Below are 20,438 nucleotides of genomic sequence, written 5' to 3'. Positions count from 1 at the left end.
TTCTTGCTTATCCAAATTTAAGACAATGCTTTATATGTTAAAATGAAATTAAAAATAGTATATGCTACTCTCTCTTGTCCACAATTTAGTATATTTTCATTCCTCTTTTATAGGGAAAAGGGTAAAATATACCTTTAAATTATGTGGAAGGAACAAAAATGTCTTCGATTTATAGTTTGGCTTAAAAAGGTCCTTACTGTCAATACCATGATTCAAAAATCCCCTTGCAGTCAATACTTTGGTCCAGAAATGCCGCTATAGTTACAAAATGGGTCAAAATTCCCTTTTTCAAATAAATATATTATTTTATTTTTTTTGAACACATCTTCTTCCTGATTAAAATATTATTAAAGAACACTATTCTTGTTTTCTTTCTTCTAAAAATCACTTTAACAAATAAAAATGTAGGAAATGTTTTGTTTTCTTCTTAATCTCATTTTATCAATTAAAATAAAATAACTTCATGTACCCTTTCGACGGATAATATATGTCATATACATAAGATCATAGTATATTCATCATTAATTTATATTTATATAACGATAAAAAATAATGATAATAAAATAAGAAATATTTTCATTTTTTATTTTTTCTGAATTGAAGATAAAATTTGCTAATTTTTTTTAGAAAAAGATTGTGTTAAAAAGAAAATAATAATATATTTATTTGGAAAATGAGCATTTTTTACCCATTAAATAACAATAAGGGCATTTTTGGACCAAAGTATTGACAACAAGGGTATTTTTGGATCAAACTACAAATGGAGGGTACTTTTGTTCCTCTTGCATAGTTTAAGGGCATTTTTGAACCAAATTATTGACGGTAAGGACATTTTTGAGCCAAACTATGAACGGAGGACATTTTTGTTTCTTTCACATAGTTTAAGGGCATTTTTAATCCTTTTTCCTCTTTTATATAAATAATATTTGTGTTAAATCAACAGAGAAGAAGCTGTCACTTGAAGATATTCACCTTCACCAACTTGGCTTCTCCAAGCATCAATCAACTTGGATTATTTCAACATTCTGTTTTCTCTTATGTTTTGTTTTTTCAATGTTTAATTTCTTTCTATTTTTTGGAAACATGTGTTGGAAGAGAACTTTTACTCCGTTCGTATCTAAGTGTCTTGCATTATTTTTGGTCTATCCTAAAAGAGTGTCTCTTTCTATCTGTAGTAAGTTTCTCAATTCCAACATCTGACATGACAAGTTTAAAACCACAAGATTTAAAGGACCACACACATCTTTAATTTAAGACCACAAGATTCAAAAGTCTCCTTTATTCATTCAACTTTTGTGCTCAGTCAAACTACCACACTTAAATTGGGACTTAGGTAGTAACATCTAAAGGACATATCAAAACATGACCCCACTTGACAATAATGACATACCCAGTGTAATCCCACAAGTGAGGTCTGGTGTGGATAGAATGTACACATATCTTACCCCTACCTACGAGATAGAGAGGTTGTTTCCGATAGACCCTCAACTTAAATAAAGCCTACCAAACAGGTTGAAAAAGGGAATACAGATACGGGAGCAATAATAACAGCAACCAACAGGACAAAGATCAGTAACGAAAACAAAATAATGCAATAATCGGCTACAAATACATTTATATGAAACAAAAGTTTTAAAGTTCACAATCATACCATATGCACAATGGATGAAATTAGGTATCTTCTGAGCTCTTTTCTACAAGCCCACTTAACAGCAGCCTCTATATCAGCTGGCTGAGGTGACCTTGTATCCCAAGTAGGAATACACAAAAATGCATGATTTCCAGTAAACTCCAACATCCTAGGCATCTCACAAGTACAATCAATAGTAGCAGGATTACCAGGTGGCAATTTATCAGGTGAACAAGGCCAACCCCCAACATACAACCCTTCAGAAATCTCACTATATGGAGGTTCCCCACTCTTCATTCTTCTCAAAGATGAAAAACCCCTAACAAAATACAAGTAAGGACTAAACATAACAAGTGACCAAATTGGAAATGTCCCATCTGAGTTTTTCCCCAAAAGAATTGGAAGATCAATTGAAGGGTTAGCAGCTAATGCTACCAATAAAGATACCAATGATGCATACAAACAAGGTATTGACAATAATGGGTAATAATGGGTATCCATAATTCTTGAGAGTTGCAAATAATATGAATAAAGTTACTGACTTTAGGCCTATAAGCACAGAAATTCCAACACCCATTTCAGTTCTTGACCAAAAGAATCGATTTTTAACCCAAAAAATCAGATACAAAGTCGAAAATTCAAATGGGTTAGACCCAATTCAAGAAAATACAACAAGGGGAAATCTTAAGGCAAATACCCGAAAGAAAATTGAGAATCCAATGGAGAGAAAGAGGGAAAATCAAGAAGACAAAGAGGCAAATCGCTTGGGGAAAGAACGTAACTTCTAGGAGTTGTTTGGTTGGAGTTAGGAATCTAATGAGAAAAATGAGTTAATAGTAAAACAAAAAATCATTTGAACTACTTCCTCCGTCCCATTTTACGTGACACCTTTCAGATTTTGAGATTCAAACAAATTTATATGTAAGTTTTTCATTGATGTTTTGAACATTTTGAATTATCAATTATTGTGACTTATAGTATTTTTTACCGAGTTTACAAATATATAAATTTCATTTTAAGAAAAAATAATGATTTTCAAGGGCATGGATCCACGGACCGTAGATGTTTTTACGACCCGTAGGTTGTCTTGTGAACCTTAGACTTGAGAACCAATTTTCAAAAGCATGGTTCCACGGACCCACCTACGGACCGTAGATGCCTTTCGTGGCACCAAACTGCAGAAAGTCTACTTCAGAAAGTCTTTGTGGTTATACTGATTCAGACATGGCCGATGATGTTGATACTTGTAAGTCTATTTCAGGCTACTTGATTACTTTTGCAGGGGGAGCTGTGTCTTGGCAATCTAGGTTGCAAAAATGCGTTGCTTTATCCACTACAAAGGCTGAACTAATTGCAACTGTTGAAGCTTGCAAAGAGTTGATCTGGATGAAGAGATTTTTGGAGGAACTTGGTTGTGCTCAAGAGAGGTATGTGTTTTATTGCGACAGTCAAAATGCTATTCATCTTGGCAAGAATTCTACATTCATGATCGGTCTAAATACATTGATGTGAGGTATCATTGGATTCGAGATATGTTGGATTCTAAGTTGCTTGAACTTGAAAAGATCCATACCAATGATAATGGTTTCGACATGATGACTAAAGTTGTGCTAGGAGGGAAGTTTGAAGAATGTTGCATGATCGCCGGAATGATTGTTTCCTCCACATAGTCGGTAGGGGGAGAATTGTTGGGTTTTGGGCCTTTTTTCCATCCTATGCTGATAAATTAAAGTCCAAGTTTTTGGGTCTTCCTTCCTTTCCTTTGTGGATAAATTTAGCCAAAATTTGACTAGCCCACTTTTGCCCTTAAGCTCAATATTATGGTGCATATGTAAGACTTTCTTTTAGGTCTTATTTGAGAAGAATCACAAGAGATTGAGAGAGCAGTCATATAGAGAGAAAAGTGAGAAATTACAGATTTTTGCGCAATTCCTAGCAGTTAATTTTAAATTACGATTCCCACTTTGTTTCATGTTCGATTGAGTTGATTTTTGGATAGTTTGTTCCTTTCAACTTAATCTTTGATTGGGAACTGAGAGAGAGTGATTTGGAGTCCTGTAGCTCCATATTTTAAGTCATGAACAGTAGTTGCGAGTTTGGTGTTTTTGCTTCTTTTATTTCTTTAGTTTTTGGTGCTATTTTGTAGTTATGATGCTCATTGTTTGATACTTTGTTGGTGGCCATTTTGGAGAACACTTTTGTAAATCTTGTTGATTTTAGTGGAACTTTGGCCCTGTGATTTTTACTCTTAACATCGAAGAGGTTTTCCACATTAAACTTTGGTGTCTCGTGTGTTGATTTATTTTGCTTGTTTGGTTGATTTGTTTGCTGCCCAAACTGTTTTATTCTTGCATTATTTTGTCTTTTCTTGGTTCAAATAAAAGGGAAAGTTTTGACTTGGGTTTCTTTCGTTATTGCCCTGTCGTGCACATTTATTTTGTACTTGCATTTCCCAACACCCCCTACCCCCCGAAACAGCTGACCTAATAAATCTAAGACATTTAGTTGTTTCGTATTCAGAACCTCTGAAACGTATAAGCAAACTCACAAGTATTCAAGTTCTTGATGGCATCTGTTGTGATTAGTGGAAAGATGCTGACTTTGTTGATTTAGTCAATCTTCGAGAATTAAGCATGGATGATGTTAACAAATCTTACTCCCTAAACAACATTAGCAGCTTGAAAAACCTTAGCACTCTCACATTGTTTTGTAGAGGTGGTCAATCATTCTCATCCCTTGAATTTCTTGATTATTGTGAAAATCTCCAGAAATTGTGGTTAAGTGGGAGAATAAAGAAACTGCCTCATCATTTGTTTCCAAATTCCATCACAATGATGCTTTTGAGGTTCTCGGGATTGACAGAAGATTCGATGCCTGTTTTAGGAATGTTTCCAAACCTAAGAAATTGCATATTAGAAGATGCTTATGAAGGAAAGTTGCAGTGATAATAGCTTCAGTCAACTAGAGTTCCTTCGTCTTGCTCATTTTCCTAACGTAGAAAGATGGGATTTAGCCACAAGTGTCATGCCTCTTATTAAAGGTTTTCATATTAATAATTGTCCAAATGCCGATAAAAGCTCCATTTATTTTGGAAGAGTACTGCCAAGAGATACACAAGAAGAAATTCTACAAGAGTTGGGCTTCTCGCAATAGTTTCTACCTTTTAAGTACTTAGGTGTTCCCCTGAGTACTAAGAGAGTATCTATCTTACAAATTACAATACCAGTCACTAATAGATAAGATAATGCAAAGAGTTCAGAGTTGGACTTCCAGGTGATTAAGAGTGTGTTGTTTTCCATCCAAGTAATCTGGTCCCAAGTGTTCATAATCCCAAAGAAAGTGATTAAATGTATAAAAACATTATGCAGGAATTTCCTATGGAAAGGAGGTGTGGATGCTTCTAGGAAGGCATTAATTGCATGGAGCAGTAGGGCATGCCTAGAACAATATGAGGACTCAATATATTGGATGCTCAAACATGGACTAATGCAATAGGCAAATTGTTGTGGAATTTGTGTACTAAAAAAGATAGATTATGGGTGAAATGGGTGCATCAATATTATGGGAAGCAAGGAACCTTATGGGGTGTAGAAACACCTCAACCTTCTTGGATGGTGAGGAAAATACTACAAATGTACCAATAGCTTGAAACTATTGGCTGTAATGAGATGTACATCAAGCAGATTGACAAGTTCCTTATCAAACGATTGTACAAAGTTCTGAGGGGAGAGTATCCGAAGGTAGAGTGGAGAAGACTAATCTGCAATAATGCTGCCTGTCCAAAGTGGAATTTTATACTATACTTAGCACTGCTAAAGAGACTACTCACAAGGGATCGACTGGCTGCATATGGGTGTGTAAAAGTGGTACAATGTGTTGTGTGAGGTTGAAGACGAAAGCCATAATCATTTGTTTTTCCAATGTATGTCCACAGCTCAGGTGTGGCAAAAGATATTAAACTAGCTAAGTATACATAGAGAGGCTCGAGGATAGAATGAGGAAGTACTTTGGGCAAATACTCATTACAAGGGTAAACAAGCAAGAGTTGAGGTGTATAGGATGGCAATGGCTGCAAGTGTGTATATCGTGTGACAGGAGAGTAACCAACGCATTTTCAAGCAAACAATCAGATCTCCTGTAATGTTGGTGAGGATGATTGTTCAAGAGATGCATATACGAGGAAGACAATGGGCAAGATTAAATTAAATCAGGTGCTTCAATCCCTGAATGCATGATAAATCTATTATAAAAAATGTAGGGTAAATGATAAAACATAATTACTAGATAGTATTTGTTATATTATGTAGTTATGATGATTTGATAAACTATGAGATCTGGTAGAGGTACCTCATCCCATGAGTGACAGACATACAAGACAGACAACATGGAACAACAATAAAACCGCCACAACTGTGGTGATTGGTGAGCACGGGAAAAGAGGTGCAGAGTTCACAGCCAATGGAGTTACACTAGGTTGTGTTTGTCCATCTTATATTGAACACTTTGATAAGAAATAACCTAGTTTTTGCAAACATGATTTTTCAAATGCAAAAGTCTTCGCTCTCAACATTTATCTCTTGAGCAAGGAGATTTCCACGTAAACATCCTTGTCCTTTACTTTAAGCATTACTTTCGATATTGTTCTTAACTTTGTCAAGGAACCTAGTACGTTGACCTATGGTGGACACATATAAGCTAACAACATTTAATACCCTAACTACCATTACCACAATCAGTAGCGTACGCTAGATTTTTCTAAGCTGTGTCACCATTTGAATGACAAAAATGGCTTCAGAGAAAAATCAATGAAGCTTTTGTTGCAGGCCTCCAAAATTCATCGATATGTTTTTGACTAATTAGCTCGTTCTTCCAAATCAGTTAAAACTTGAGTTGTTAAAATTAATTTGGTACGTTTGGATTTTTTTAAAAATAATACCGCTCCATCAAATTTAGATTAATATGATGTAATATGCACAATTAGGATTGCGGACAATTGTAACCAATTTAATGAATCCTAAATTATTTCATTGTAACAAGCAAATAGAAAAAAATAAAATTATTATTATGAACAAATAATAACAAATAAAAACTAATATTTTTTTCCACAAGTTGTGTAATGATTGTTGAAGATGCTTCAACTTTTTTATTCTTTTCTCAATATATATTTTCCACAAGTTGTGCAATGATTGTTGAAGTTGCTTTATTTTTTTAAGACTTTTCTCTATATACTAGATATAGAACCCCGTGTTAGCACGGGGCCCAATCTATATTATTTTTTTATTTTAATTTATGTCATATTATGGAATTTGAGAAGTTATTGAAATTTTTATATGATTTTAAAAATATTTTAAATTTTTAGCTATTGTGATTTGTAGTACTTTTTTTTAACATAATTTTGAAAATAATATTTATTACTCTGTTTGTTCTAATTTATGTGGCACACGCAGAATTTTAAATATTAACCATTTTTTATATGTCTCTTTAATATATTAAGTTGTTAATTATTGTATTTTATAGTACATTTTGAACCTAATTTTTTAATAATATATGTTATTTGTCATGTCCCAATTTATGTGGCATTAATTGATAGATTTGTTGGAGTCGAGAGATTTATTTTGTTAATTATTGTAATTTATAGTTTTTTTTTCCGTCAATTTCAAACAATATATGTTGTTAATTGATAGAATACTTTTAATGTAATTTAAAAAAAAATATATGTGTGACTCTCCATGTCCCAATTTATGCGGCACATGTAAAGTTTTGACAATTAACCAAAATTTTAATACATTTAAAAAAATACTTTTAAGTCGTTAAATTTTAAGTAATTTAAATTGTTGTATTATTTATTACAATTTATAATACTTTTAAAGTAGTTTAAATATTGTACTATTTATTATGATTTATAACACTTTTTTTTAAATTTATGTTATATTATGGAATTTGAGAAGTTATTGAAATTTTTATTTGATTTTAAAAATATTTTAAATTGTTAGCTATTGTGATTTGTAGTACTTTTTTTTAACATAATTTAGAAAAGAATAGTTATTACTCTATTTGTTCTAATTTATGTGGCAGATGCAGAATTTCAAATATTAACCCTTTTTTATATGTCTCTTTAATATATTAAGTTGTTAATTATTGTATTTTATAGTACATTTTGAACCTAATTTTTTAATAATATATGTTATCTGCCATGTCCCAATTTATGTAGCATTAATTGATAGATTTGTTGGAGTCGAGAGATTTATTTTGTTAATTATTGTAATTTATAATTTGTTTTTCGTGAATTTCGTCGACCAATTTTTTTTATTAATTATTGTAATTAATTGTTTCTTTTTCGTCAATTTCAAACAATATATGTTTAGCATATAATCCATTTTATGTGGTACCAATAGAATTTAGAGAGTCAATTAATTTTTTATATAAGTTTTAAATAATTAAGTTGTTAATTATTGTAATGTATAGTATTACTTATATTATTTTTAAATATATTTAAATATTATATGTTAGGTTTTTTATCCTAATTTATATGGCATTGATAGAATTTAAAGTGTTAATTATTGTAATAGATAATATGGAGTATTTAAGCCATTTATAGTATAGTAATTAATATATAATATGTAGTATTTAAGTGGAAGGTGGTGGGGCCCACTTATATATTTTATAAATATATTGGACATTAGTAGTGATCTTATTGGAACATTGGTAGTCATTCCTAGACTCTTCTATAATATAGTAATGTTTTTCCCCAAGTTGTATAATGGTTGGTGAAGATGCTTTAATTAAAAAAATTACCTTTTGTTTAGTAAAAAATTTCAAAAAGCTTTAATACATCTTTGTCCTTTTATCCAATCGTAATTCTTTATTCGGCCTAAGTCATCCACAACTATTTAAAGTTGTCCGTATATTTCACTTAGACACTTCAATTAAGGCTTATACCTATTGAACACCTTATTTGTTCAAAAAACATTCTTATTAAACACAAAATGCTGACATGTCTAAAAAAGTGTGTTCCACCTTCCTTAAGCGCGTTAAATAGTTGATTTTTTATTTTTTATTTATTTTTCAACTTATACTGCTAATATTTTTAAAAATTAATTAACAAAATTAAAAGAAATGAAAAAATAAGAAGAGAAGTCATCTTCTTCCCCACACCCCCTCTTTTCATCATCTCCTTCACCCACACCCCCTCTCTCTCTCTTTCTCTCACTCTCTCCAACTCTTTTTGGTTTTTTCCTTCTTTCATTTTCTAGTTATTAGTTCCGGCATAACTCCATTTTCCCAATGAAGATAACATTTTTTTCTGGCAAAAGTTAATTATTTTCATATAATTGTAATAAATGATTTGTAATGGAAAGAAAATGAATGGAATGAGTGAAAACTTTTGATGCTATTCCTATTCGATTGAAAGAGGAATTAATTTTTAGCTTTGGTGCGTAACCATATCGTACTACTTGGGGCGAAGAGGCAAGGCTTACTCATTGTGATGACGATACCGCCGGGGAAAGTGATAGTACATGATTTGACGAAGAGGACTGGTGGCTGGGTGTGTAGGTGGCTTTTTTTAGAAAAATCATTTTTAATTTTTTAGTTAGTTCTTAAAAAAAATTAAAATAGACTAAAATAGTTATTTTTTAGAATTTCATTTTTAAAATACATTTTTAGATTTAATTACACATGTCATCATTTAATTCATTAATTTGTCATGTCACTGCCATGTCACAATAAGTATATTACACACATTTCATATTTGGGCTGATTGTCAAAAAAGTGTCAAATAGGTATCAATTTTAATGGGTATAAGTGTTCAATAGGTACAAGCTTTAGTTAAGGGTGTTTAAACAAATTATGTGGATAATTTTATGGGGCCGTGAATGACTTAAGCCTTCTTTATTCAGAAACCACATGGTCATGTTTTTTTTTTCTAATCCTTAATCACATAAGTCATAAGTGGACCCTTCATACAGTCTTTCCTCGGAGATACAGAACTAAAGAAAATGGTATATATACATATGTTTTCGTTCCCTTTTCTCTCCTCTCCCAGATCTCGCTTGCGGCCTCTTTTACTTTATACAAACATAAGTGTATAAATTATGTTTTCTGTTTATATAAAATCAGAGAAAATTGTATATACAAATACAAATACTATATTTTCGTCATATACACTTAACATTATACGAATACAGATCTTCCACTGCCCAGTTTTCTTTTGTCTTTCTTTCTTTCTTGCTTTATACAAAGGCAAATATACAATTGATTCATATATATATATATATATATTAATAACCATATTCATAAATGTATACTGAAATATACATATTAATAGCCATTCATATATGTATAGCGAAATATACATATTAATAGTCATTCGTATATGTATGGCGAATTATACAAATCACAAGCTCCATAGCAAACATAAAATTTGCTATGGAGCGCAATTATGTAAACTATAGCTATAACATACAAATATGATTTTTATGTTTGCAATATGTGAAAGTTACTCTTTTTGAAATGCAAAAGTCTTCTCTCTCAACATTTATCTCTTGAGCAAGGAGGTTTCCACGTAAACATCATTGTCCTTTACTTTAAGCATTACTTTCGATATTGTTCTTAACTTTGTCAAGGAACCTAGTCCGTTGACCTATGGTGGATACATATAAGCTAACAACATTTAATACCCTAACTACCATTACCACAATCAGTACTGTATGCTGGATTTTTCTAAGCTGTGTCACCATTTAAAGGATAGAAATGGCTTCAGAGAAAAATCAATGAAGCTTTTGTTGCAGGCCTCCAAAAATTTCATCGATGTGTTTTTGACTAATTAGCTCGTTCTTCCAAATCAGTTAAAACTTGAATTGTTAAAATTGATTTGGTACGTTTGGATTTTTTTAAAAAATAATACCGCTTCATTAAATTTAGATTAATATGATGTAATATGCACAATTAGGATTGCGGACAATTATAATCAATTTAATGAATCCTAAATTATTTCGTTGTAACAAGCAAATTGAAAAAAATAAATAATTATTATGAAAAAAAAACAAATATTTTTTTCCACAAGTTGTGTAATGATTGTTGAAGATGCTTCAATTTTTTTAATCTTTTCTCAATATATATTTTCCACAAGTTGTGAAATGATTGTTGAAGTTGCTTTAATTTTTTAAAACTTTTCTCTGTATGTGTTTTTCCCCAAGTTGTATGATGGTTGTTTAAGATGCTTTAATTAAAAAAAATTACCTTTTGTTTAATACACCTTTGTCCTTTTATCAGAAACCACATGGTCATGTTTCGTTTTTTTCTAAACTTTAATCACATAAGTCATAAGTGACCCTTCGAACACATTATTTGAGGTCAGCTTCCTCTTTTTTCAATCAAAACTAGTTATTCCTAAAGATGGCTGATGCCTTTGTGTCATTATCATAATCAAGTTTCTTAGGGTTTCGAGCTTGTTTCGAGGTAGGTGATGGTTGTGATTATATGATTGTGTGTTGTATGTTTGTTCTTGCTTCATTATGATACATGTATGTACGTGAATGTTGCATTAGTGATCACATTAATTGTAAATGAGGATATATGAATGATGAATGCCATGAATCATGACTTGATTGTATGATTATGAGAATGTACTTTGTGATTGTGATTGTGGCTTGTTGAATGGATCGGGTGTTGCGTTCTGACATACTAACTTGAATCGGTTGCCACATTTTAGCATAATTATGGGATCAGTTGTCACGTTCCGGCATAATCATTGGATCGGGTACCACGTTCCGGCATAATCATTGGATCGGGTACCACGTTCCGATATGCTAACAATTTAGGTTTGGGTGGTATGCTAACAATTTAGGTTTGGGTTCCCTGAGAGGACCAATGGCTTGATATAACTGTGATATTTGAGAATCTAGAAACTGTTCGTTGTTTGTAAATGATGATGATATTGTATATGATAGGTGTATGCATGCTATTGTATTGTTGTTTTGACTTATGTATGTTGCACTTAGTACTGTGATAGTCGCATGATCCTACCAGTACACTGTGGTTGTGTACTGATAATGCACTTGCTCTTTCTTTGTTGAGTACAGGGCATCTTCAGGCAGCTATTGACTGACCTCATTTAGAAAATCAGTGATCGTCGTTCGAATTCAAGGGTGAGTCAATTCTTCTAGGCTGCCATAAGTTCTCTTTCTGTCTATGTCCACATTTCAGACTTAGACTTTTCTAGTTAGTTATTAGTTCGTTAGTTTGGGGTTGTATCCCTTATTTTTTAGACTTTTGGTTGATCTTTAGATGTTTTGGTACATTGACATTCAGGTTCTAGGTGTTACTTCCGCATTCGTTTTAGTTGTTAGACTGTTGTTTGGAGTTTATGTGAACTCCCTATTTCTTTCCTTAGCATTTAACTTGCTTCCGTAACTTAAATGCCTTAGTATTTTTGATCAAGTTGGTTAGCTAATTAATATAAATGATTCTCCCGCTGGAGGGTTAGTGTGGGTGTCAATCACGATGGTCTTTTACTTTAAGCATTACTTTGGATATTGTTCATAACTTTGTCAAGGAACCTAGTCCATTGACCACATATATATTTTCCACAAGTTGTGCAATGATTGTTGAAGTTGCTTTAATTTTTTAAAACTTTTCTCTATGTGTTTTTCCCCAAGTTGTATAATGGTTGTTTAAGATGCTTTAATTAAAAAAATTTATCTTTTGTTTAATACATGTTTGTCCTTTTATCAGAAACCACATGGTCATGTTTCGTTTTTTTCTATACTTTAATCACATAAGTCATAAGTGACCCTTTGAACACATTATTTGAGGTCTAACTTTTATGTCTATCACCATTTTCCAACTTGTATTCCAATATACATACAGCCTCCTCTTTTTTTCAATCAAAATTAGTTATTCCTAAAGATGGCTGATGCCTTTGTGTCATTTGCAGTTCAAAAATTGGGTGATTTCCTCATACAACAAGTTTCCCTGCGTACAAGTCTCAGAGATAAAGTTACATGGCTGAGAAATGAGCTACTCTTCATACAGTCTTTCCTCAGAGATGCAGAACTAAAGCAATGCGGAGATCTAAGAGTTCAACAATGGGTGTTTGAAATCAACTCTATTGCTAATGATGCTATTGCTATACTCGAGACTTATAGCTTCGAGGCTGGTAAACGTGCTAGTCGTCTCAAGGCTTGCGCTTGCATCTGTAGGAAGGAGAAGAAATTCTACAATGTTGCCGAGGAGATCCAATCACTCAAGCAACGAATCATGGATATCTCTCGCAAACGAGATACTTATGGTATTACAAATATCAATAATAATGCAGGAGATCAAGGGCCAAGTAATCAGGTTACAACATTGAGGAGAACTACCTCATATGTGGATGACCAGGATTACATTTTTGTTGGCTTTCAGGATGTTGTACAAACATTGCTATCTGAACTTCTCAAAGCAGGGTCTCGTCGAAGCGTACTCACCATTTATGGAATGGGTGGTTTAGGCAAGACCACTCTTGCGAGAAACCTCTACACCAGTCCTGATATACTCAATAGCTTCCATACACGCGCTTGGATATGTGTTTCGCAAGAGTACAACACCATGGATCTTCTTAGGAATATCATAAAATCAGTCCAAGGTCGCACCAAGGAAACTCTAGATTTGTTGGAAAGGATGACAGAAGGAGATCTAGAAATTTACCTTCGTGATCTATTAAAACAACGCAAATACCTTGTGGTGGTTGATGATGTATGGCAGAAAGAAGCATGGGAGAGTTTGAAAAGAGCATTCCCGGATAGCAAGAATGGCAGCAGAGTCATTATTACCACGCGCAAAGAGGATGTCGCTGAAAGAGCAGACGAAAGAGGTTTTGTTCATAAACTTCGTTTCCTAAGCCAAGAAGAAAGTTGGGATCTCTTTTGTAGGAAACTACTTGATGTTCAAGCAATGGTTCCAGAAATGGAAAGTCTAGCTAAGGATATGGTGGAAAAGTGTAGAGGCTTACCTCTTGCAATTGTTGTATTGAGCGGACTACTTTCGCATAAAAAGGGGCTAAACGAATGGCAAAAGGTGAAAGATCACCTTTGGAAGAACATTAAAGAAGATAAATCTATTGAAATCTCTAACATACTATCCTTAAGCTACAATGATTTGTCAACTGCGCTCAAGCAGCGTTTTCTCTACTTTGGTATTTTTCCAGAAGATGAAGTGGTAAAGGCTGATAACATAATACGGTTGTGGATAGCGGAGGGTTTCATACCCAGAGGAGAAGAAAGAATGGAGGATATGGCTGAAGGCTTCTTGAATGAACTGATAAGACGAAGCTTGGTTCAAGTGACTTATACATATTGGGAAAGAGTTATTGAATGTAAGGTTCCTGATTTACTCCATGATCTTGCGATACAAAAAGCATTGGAGGTAAACTTCTTTGACATTTATGATCCAAGAAGCCACTCCATATCCTCTTTATGTATCAGACATGTGATTCATAGTCAAGAAGAAAGGTACCTCTCACTTGATCTTTCTAACTTGAAGTTGAGGTCAATTATGTTCTTCGATTCAGATTTTCGTAAGACGAGTCTTATAAACTTCAGGAGTGTGTTCCAACATCTATATGTGTTGTACTTGGATATGAATGTTGGGTATGTGTCTATAGACGTAGATGCCATTGGAAGTTTGCACCACCTCAAGTTCTTAAGCTTGAGAGGTATCCGTGATGTTCCCTCTTCCATTGGCAACCTCAAGAATCTACAGACACTTGCTGTCAATGAGGGGTCATACTCTTGCAAACTACCCCGGGAGACAGCTGACCTGATAAATCTAAGACATTTAGTTGCTCAGTATACAACACCTTTGGTACATATAAGCAAACTCACTAGTCTTCAAGTTGTTCTAAACATCTCTTGTGATCAGTGGAAAGATGTTGACCCTGTTGATTTAGTCAATCTTCGAGAATTAAGCATGAATGCTATTAAGAAATCTTACTCCCTAAACAACATAAGCAGCTTGAAAAACCTTAGCACTCTCAGATTGTCGGGTGAGTTTAATAACTCATCTCCATTCCCATCCCTTGAATTTGTTAGTTGTTGTGAAAAGCTCCAGAAATTGTGGTTAGATAGGAGAATAGAGAAACTGCCTAATCTGTTTCCAAATTCCATCACAATGATGTTTCTTGAGAACTCAAAACTGACAGAAGATCCGATGCCTATTTTAGGAATGTTGCCTAACCTAAGGAATCTCCAATTAGAAGATGCTTATGAAGGAAAAGAAATAGTGTGCAGTGATAACAGCTTCAGTCAACTAGAGTTCCTTATTCTTTATGATCTTGAGAAGCTAGAAAGATGGGATTTAGGCACAAATGCCATGCCTCTGATTAAAGGTCTTGGTATCCATGACTGTCCAAATTTAAAGGAGATTCCTCAGAGAATGAAAGACGTGGAGCTGTTGAAGAGGTCAATGAGAGTGGTTTTATTTTCTGATTTCTTATAATTATGGTAAGCTTTTTGAGTCAGTGTAATTGGTTTGAAGATAATTGTTTTTGCCAAAATTGATTTTGTGATGTTTTAATTAATTGGTCTACTGTATGTTCTCTTACTTATCCACATTTGAGACAATGCTTTATGTGTTAAAATGAAATTAAAATACTAGTACATGCTACTCTCTCTTGTCCACAATTTAGTAATTTTTTATTCCTCTTTTATAGGGAAAATGGTCAAAAATACCCCTGAACTATGTGAATGGAACTAAAATGCCCTCAGTTTATAGTTTGACTTAAAAATGTCCTTACTGTCAATACTTTGATTCATGTTTTTAGGATGAACTAGTCCTGGGAACGTGCGTTGCACGTTTGTCCCCTAATTGACATTAAAAAAGTTAATTTATATAATCATAGTGGAGCCTACATAAATTCATCGCTAAGTTCAAAGTTAAGTCCTTGTGTATAGAAGTTTGACATAAGAATATAACTCTTCACAAAATATAGCATGAAAATCTTGTGTCAAATATTGGAAGCTTGAAATTTTCAATACTTCATAAAAAATAAACCTTTTATAATATCAGAAGAATGAATATATCTTAATTACTAAACGTAAGTTTTAATAATCCAAAAAGAAATTGTCTATAAAAAAAGATATGTATAAAGAAAAATATTACAAAATGTCTAGGTGGTGTAACATCAAATTTATAGAAAAAATTACAAGTTCAAACAGAAAAGAAAGAAAAGTAAATAAAGACATGACATCCATAATAAAAGACATCACATTAAAATATATAGACAAAAATATTGTCATATTGATTGAATTACATTTTGTTAGAAGTCGATTTGCTATAGACAAAATGTTTCATATGTATAAAAACTGAAATCATTTTTAAAAAAAACAGAAAGGAACAAACAAATCGACTTAAAAACAGAAAAGTCTTTGACTGACAATCTTTTGACATGTTATGGGAAAAGCTTTATATTGTAGCAGCTTAACTGGACGCAAATGCTATATTTTCTACTACAACATATATCTACCGCAGTATAGCTAATGGTAGTTTATTTAATTAGACATTTGGAGATTATGTATTTCTTAATGTAAGGTACAGAATTGTTGTGCTAAAATAATATCTTTGTGGAATTCTGTTTGTTTCTAATTTTTTCAATTATTGTAGGTGATGTTCATTGGTGTAGTAGCCAACCGCCGGCAGTGTAGAATTGTTTTATTTGTTTGCTCTAAAATAGGTTACATTAGTGCAGTCACTAGCCCAGAAAACAGCAAAATGGACTCCGTCTCTTTGATCTTACTGTGCATATTCTGTTAGATGAACCGTGGAGAACTACAATGACTAATGCTAGCACATACACTAGGTTACTACAATTCAAGTACAAAGCAAGTTTAGATCAGCAGAATTGAGGTACGAAGACGATGATATCAGCAAATTCAAGTAAAAGAAAAAACAGGAGAGGTTCTATCAAAAGAATGTGAGTGTTGTAAGACCTTTCAAGAACGATAATACAACTATCTCTAATTAAAGAAATAAAACAGTTTGAACTATCAGATATTTGCTCATTCTAATTCAATTCTTAGCTACTCAGGCACAAAACATTCAAAGTTGTATAACCATCTTTAATAGGGAATGAACAGATGAACTAAAACTCATTTCTTTTCTTGCAAATAGAAGTAGACAAAATTTGGGTATCCAGTTATTCCAAGCACAAGTACGAAGAACAGATTAAATTTGAGAAAAGAATCATCATATATTCATATTTCAAAATTCTTGAATCATTTAATCAATTTGAACATAAAACTTGAATTTCTACAAGCCCCTAATCAATCAATACATGCCTACTTATTGAATCACCAACCTTAGAAAGTAACATGAGAATAAACGAAGGTAATCTAGGATCCCAAAATAGCGCAATTTCATCACCAACACCCAATCCGCTATCATTGAACAATTCCTTAATCATTAGGCAACTTCCTAAAGCTAACAGTTTCACCTTCATACTTCTTAGGGTAATTCAATACAGGAACACACTCCAAGTTTATATTAATTTGAACATAAACTTTGAAATAATAGGATTCCAACATAGCTGAATTTCATCACCAACACCCAATCCGCGATCATTGATCAATGTCATGCACGATAGAGAGTAGTCAAGTCTACCCAGCTTCCTAAAAGTAAAACTTACATCTTCATACCTATTAGTCCTGCCATACTTTTCCTCTATTACATCCCACAAGCCAACACGTTCCATGTTCCCATTCACCAAACTTTTGGCCTTATCCAACTCCCAGTATGGAAGAATGTACTCAGACGTCCCGAAAGATGAAATCCACAGTCTTCCTTGAGCGATATTTTCAGGGGTAATGTATTTCCTAAGGTACCTTATGTTACTCAGATCAAATATTATGGCAGCCGGCAGGGCTTGTCTCTATTAGCTCTCGAGTCATTACCCCTGGTGTGTTAGAGAATGCCTTCTTCCTACAAACCCTTGAAATTAATTTGAATATAAACTTCGAAATAATAGGATTCCAACATAGCAGAATTTCATCACCAACACCCAATCTGCGATCATTGATCAATGTCATGCACGTTAGAGAGTAGTCATCACTACACAACTTCCTAAAAGAAAAACTTACATCTTCATACCTATTAGTCCTGCCACACCTCTTCTCTATTACATCCCACAAGCTAACATGTGCCACATTCCTGTTCACCAAACTTCTTGCCAGCTCCAACTTCCAGTATGGAAGAATGTAGTCAAACATGGCGAAAAATGAAATCCGCAGCTCTCCAAAAGTGATATCTTGACTGGTAATCTTTTTCCTCATGTACTGTAATGACCCTAAAGGTCATTTTTGGAAATTTTCATAAAATGACCGTTTTACCCCTCCCGATAGTTGCCCCGAGTCCTAATTGTTGTATTTTCGAAGTTGGTTTGGAGGAAAATTGATGAAAAGTTGAGTTTTTGGAAAGTTGAGTTTTTAAGAGTTAAAGTTTGGTTAAAAGTGCTATTTCGAGTCATTTGGAGTTTCGAGACTTGAATCGAATTTCCGTCGATTCCAGCAGTTTTAGAATGTCGAAACGGGTCTATGAGAATTTACAGAGTCGAATTTGGAGTTAAAACGAAGATTTGAGGTCCTAAGTTGCTAAAATTGTGTTTGATCAAGAGTTGACTTTGGTCAACAAACGAGGTTCCGGTGCTCGAAATGGAATTCCGAGGGCACCGTTGGATTCAGGGGGTGATTCTAAGTCTAGAGTGAGTCTTGGTTGAATTTTTAGAGGCCCCGAGTGCGTTTCGAGTTTTTGAGCCTAAAGTTAGTTTCTTGACGCCTTATCGGATACCGGGTCAAGGAGACCTCGAATTCAAATTCCGACAATTTCATTGAGTCCGAAATGTCATTTTCAAGCTAGTAGCATATTTGGTTTGTGTTCGGAAAGTGCCAAATGAGTTTTGGGTGAGCTTTTAAGCTTCTTGGATGCTTTGACACTATTTCAGCAAATTGTGGCAACTAAAGGGTTCATTATTAGTTTTAAAGGTCGAATTTTTTTTCTGAAGGTTCTGAAATTTTGAGCATGAATTAGAGGACTTATCTGCAAATTTTGGTACATTTTCGCTAACCCGAGATTGGACTTTTATAGCAAATAAGAAATAATTGTTTACCGAGTAGAAATGATATTTGACTGGGCAAAAGAGCATGAAATTGAGCTCCGATTGAACGAGCAGGTCCGTATCAATATTTAAGACATTTACAAAAAAGAATCGGGTCATTTCACTATCGTATGAGGAAATTACGGCCTTTTTAGTGAAAGATTAACTGCTGTTTTTCTGGTGCATAACAGCCATGTACTGTTATAAAAATCTCAGACTGTGTTCATTTGGTATTTTGAGCATATCGGGAGTTCTAAAGATCGGAATGGAGTGATTCTTACGGGTTTCTTCTTGAATTAATATGAGGGTTAGTATTCAATCTTCAATTCGACATTTTCTCATAATTTCTTTATTTGGTTTTTTTTTCCCTCTCCGTAAACCTCTTGGGAAAAATTGGGGTTTTATCGATTTGGACTCCCTTTTTGATGAAAAAGGTATATTTACGATCCTTATGTTATGGGTAAACTGATTTTAACATAAAATTATTGATTCATCGATTATTTTCATCATATTAACCGCGTACAATTTGGACTTTCCCGGTAAAGTTAAAGTTTGATAAATTGAGAATTTCAAGGTCGATCTTAACTCTGTTTTTGATGAAATTTCATATTTGAACTTATCTAAGCATGGGTAAATGTTTTTCAAGAGATATTTCATTTTTGAGTCGGGGTTTCGGATCCGAATATTTTAGGCTTCTTCAAGAACGTGGATTTTCCTTCAAATTGAGTTTGTGAATTGATTTCAACTCCGTTTTCAAATTGGTTTTCACCATTAGCTTCCAAATACTTTAAGGATCATTTTACATCAAAAATTTCCAGATTTGGGTATCGTTTTCTGATATGAGACTTTTGGACCGTTTTACCATTTTTCCCTAAATTTCTTGATTTTGGTGTCATTGGACTTGAATTGTGATTGTGAATAATTGTTTAAATAGATTATCGTGATCCGGATTCTACTCGGAAATGAAAGGCTCAAGTCAAGTAACTTTTGGAGTTCGTTTTAAGGCAAGTGGCTTCCAAACTTTGTAAAACTCTTAGACTACGCATGACTACTTTCCTAATTGTGTTGGGGAGTAATGGGGATTGAGGATGGGTTTTATTTGTTGGTTGAAATTTGTTGTAAATGAAAGATGGGGAATAAAACGAGCTAAATGTGTTCTGATGTGGTCGTGATATGGTTGTGATTGAGACAGGTGATGTGTAATACTATGATGTGGCCGTGATATGGTTGTGATTGAGACAGATAATGTGTAATACTATGATGTGATCATGATATGATTGTGATTGATGACATGTGCATATTCCTTATTCATCTCATGTGTGAACTATCTGTTGCATGAGTTCTGAGACACTAATATGAGGATGGATGGATATGAGACACAGTTGAGACTAGCTCTGGCTAGAGATATATGAGATGGACTAGCTCCGGCTAGCGATTTGGATGCCAATGGGATCTGGTTCCGGCGGTGATACATGGTCCATGTGTGGCCCCTATGGGTTCTGATTTGAGTATTCAGCGCGGACTGATTACGTCAACAGATGTGTATCGTAGGACAGACATGCATCACGACTACATGACATCATTATTGCATTTTGCATCGCATTTGCCTTATATTTGTCTGTGATGTGTGGATTGTATCGGTTTACCCTTCTTATGTGGAATTTGATCTACTTGCTCTTATTT

The 20,438-nt window shown here is 33.6% G+C and overlaps 3 protein-coding genes across 3 annotated transcripts in view; 1 reads left to right on the top strand and 2 right to left on the bottom strand.

The window, feature by feature from the left end:
• LOC125856610 (disease resistance protein RPP13-like) overlaps positions 1-20,438 on the bottom strand; it is a 228,901-nt gene that overhangs the window by 85,415 nt on the left and 123,048 nt on the right. The window lies entirely within an intron of this gene.
• LOC125856617 (disease resistance protein RPH8A-like) overlaps positions 1-20,438 on the bottom strand; it is a 227,377-nt gene that overhangs the window by 85,529 nt on the left and 121,410 nt on the right. The gene's annotated exons all lie outside the window — the stretch shown is intronic.
• Positions 12,472-15,121, top strand: LOC125856609 (disease resistance protein RPP13-like). Its single transcript, XM_049536196.1, has one exon. It carries the CDS (start codon positions 12,539-12,541, stop codon positions 15,104-15,106), a length of 2,568 nt encoding a protein of 855 aa, XP_049392153.1. The 5' UTR covers positions 12,472-12,538; the 3' UTR covers positions 15,107-15,121.

The sequence above is a fragment of the Solanum stenotomum genome, chromosome 2 (assembly GCF_019186545.1).
Source record: "Solanum stenotomum isolate F172 chromosome 2, ASM1918654v1, whole genome shotgun sequence".
In the NCBI taxonomy this organism is placed as follows: domain Eukaryota; kingdom Viridiplantae; phylum Streptophyta; class Magnoliopsida; order Solanales; family Solanaceae; genus Solanum; species Solanum stenotomum.
This window is presented reverse-complemented; position numbering and strand designations above follow the sequence as displayed.

Coding starts and splice junctions, on each gene's coding strand:
- LOC125856609 (XM_049536196.1), top strand. CDS start 12,539: ATGGCTGATGCCTTTGTGTCATTTGCAGTTCAAAAATTGGGTGATTTC.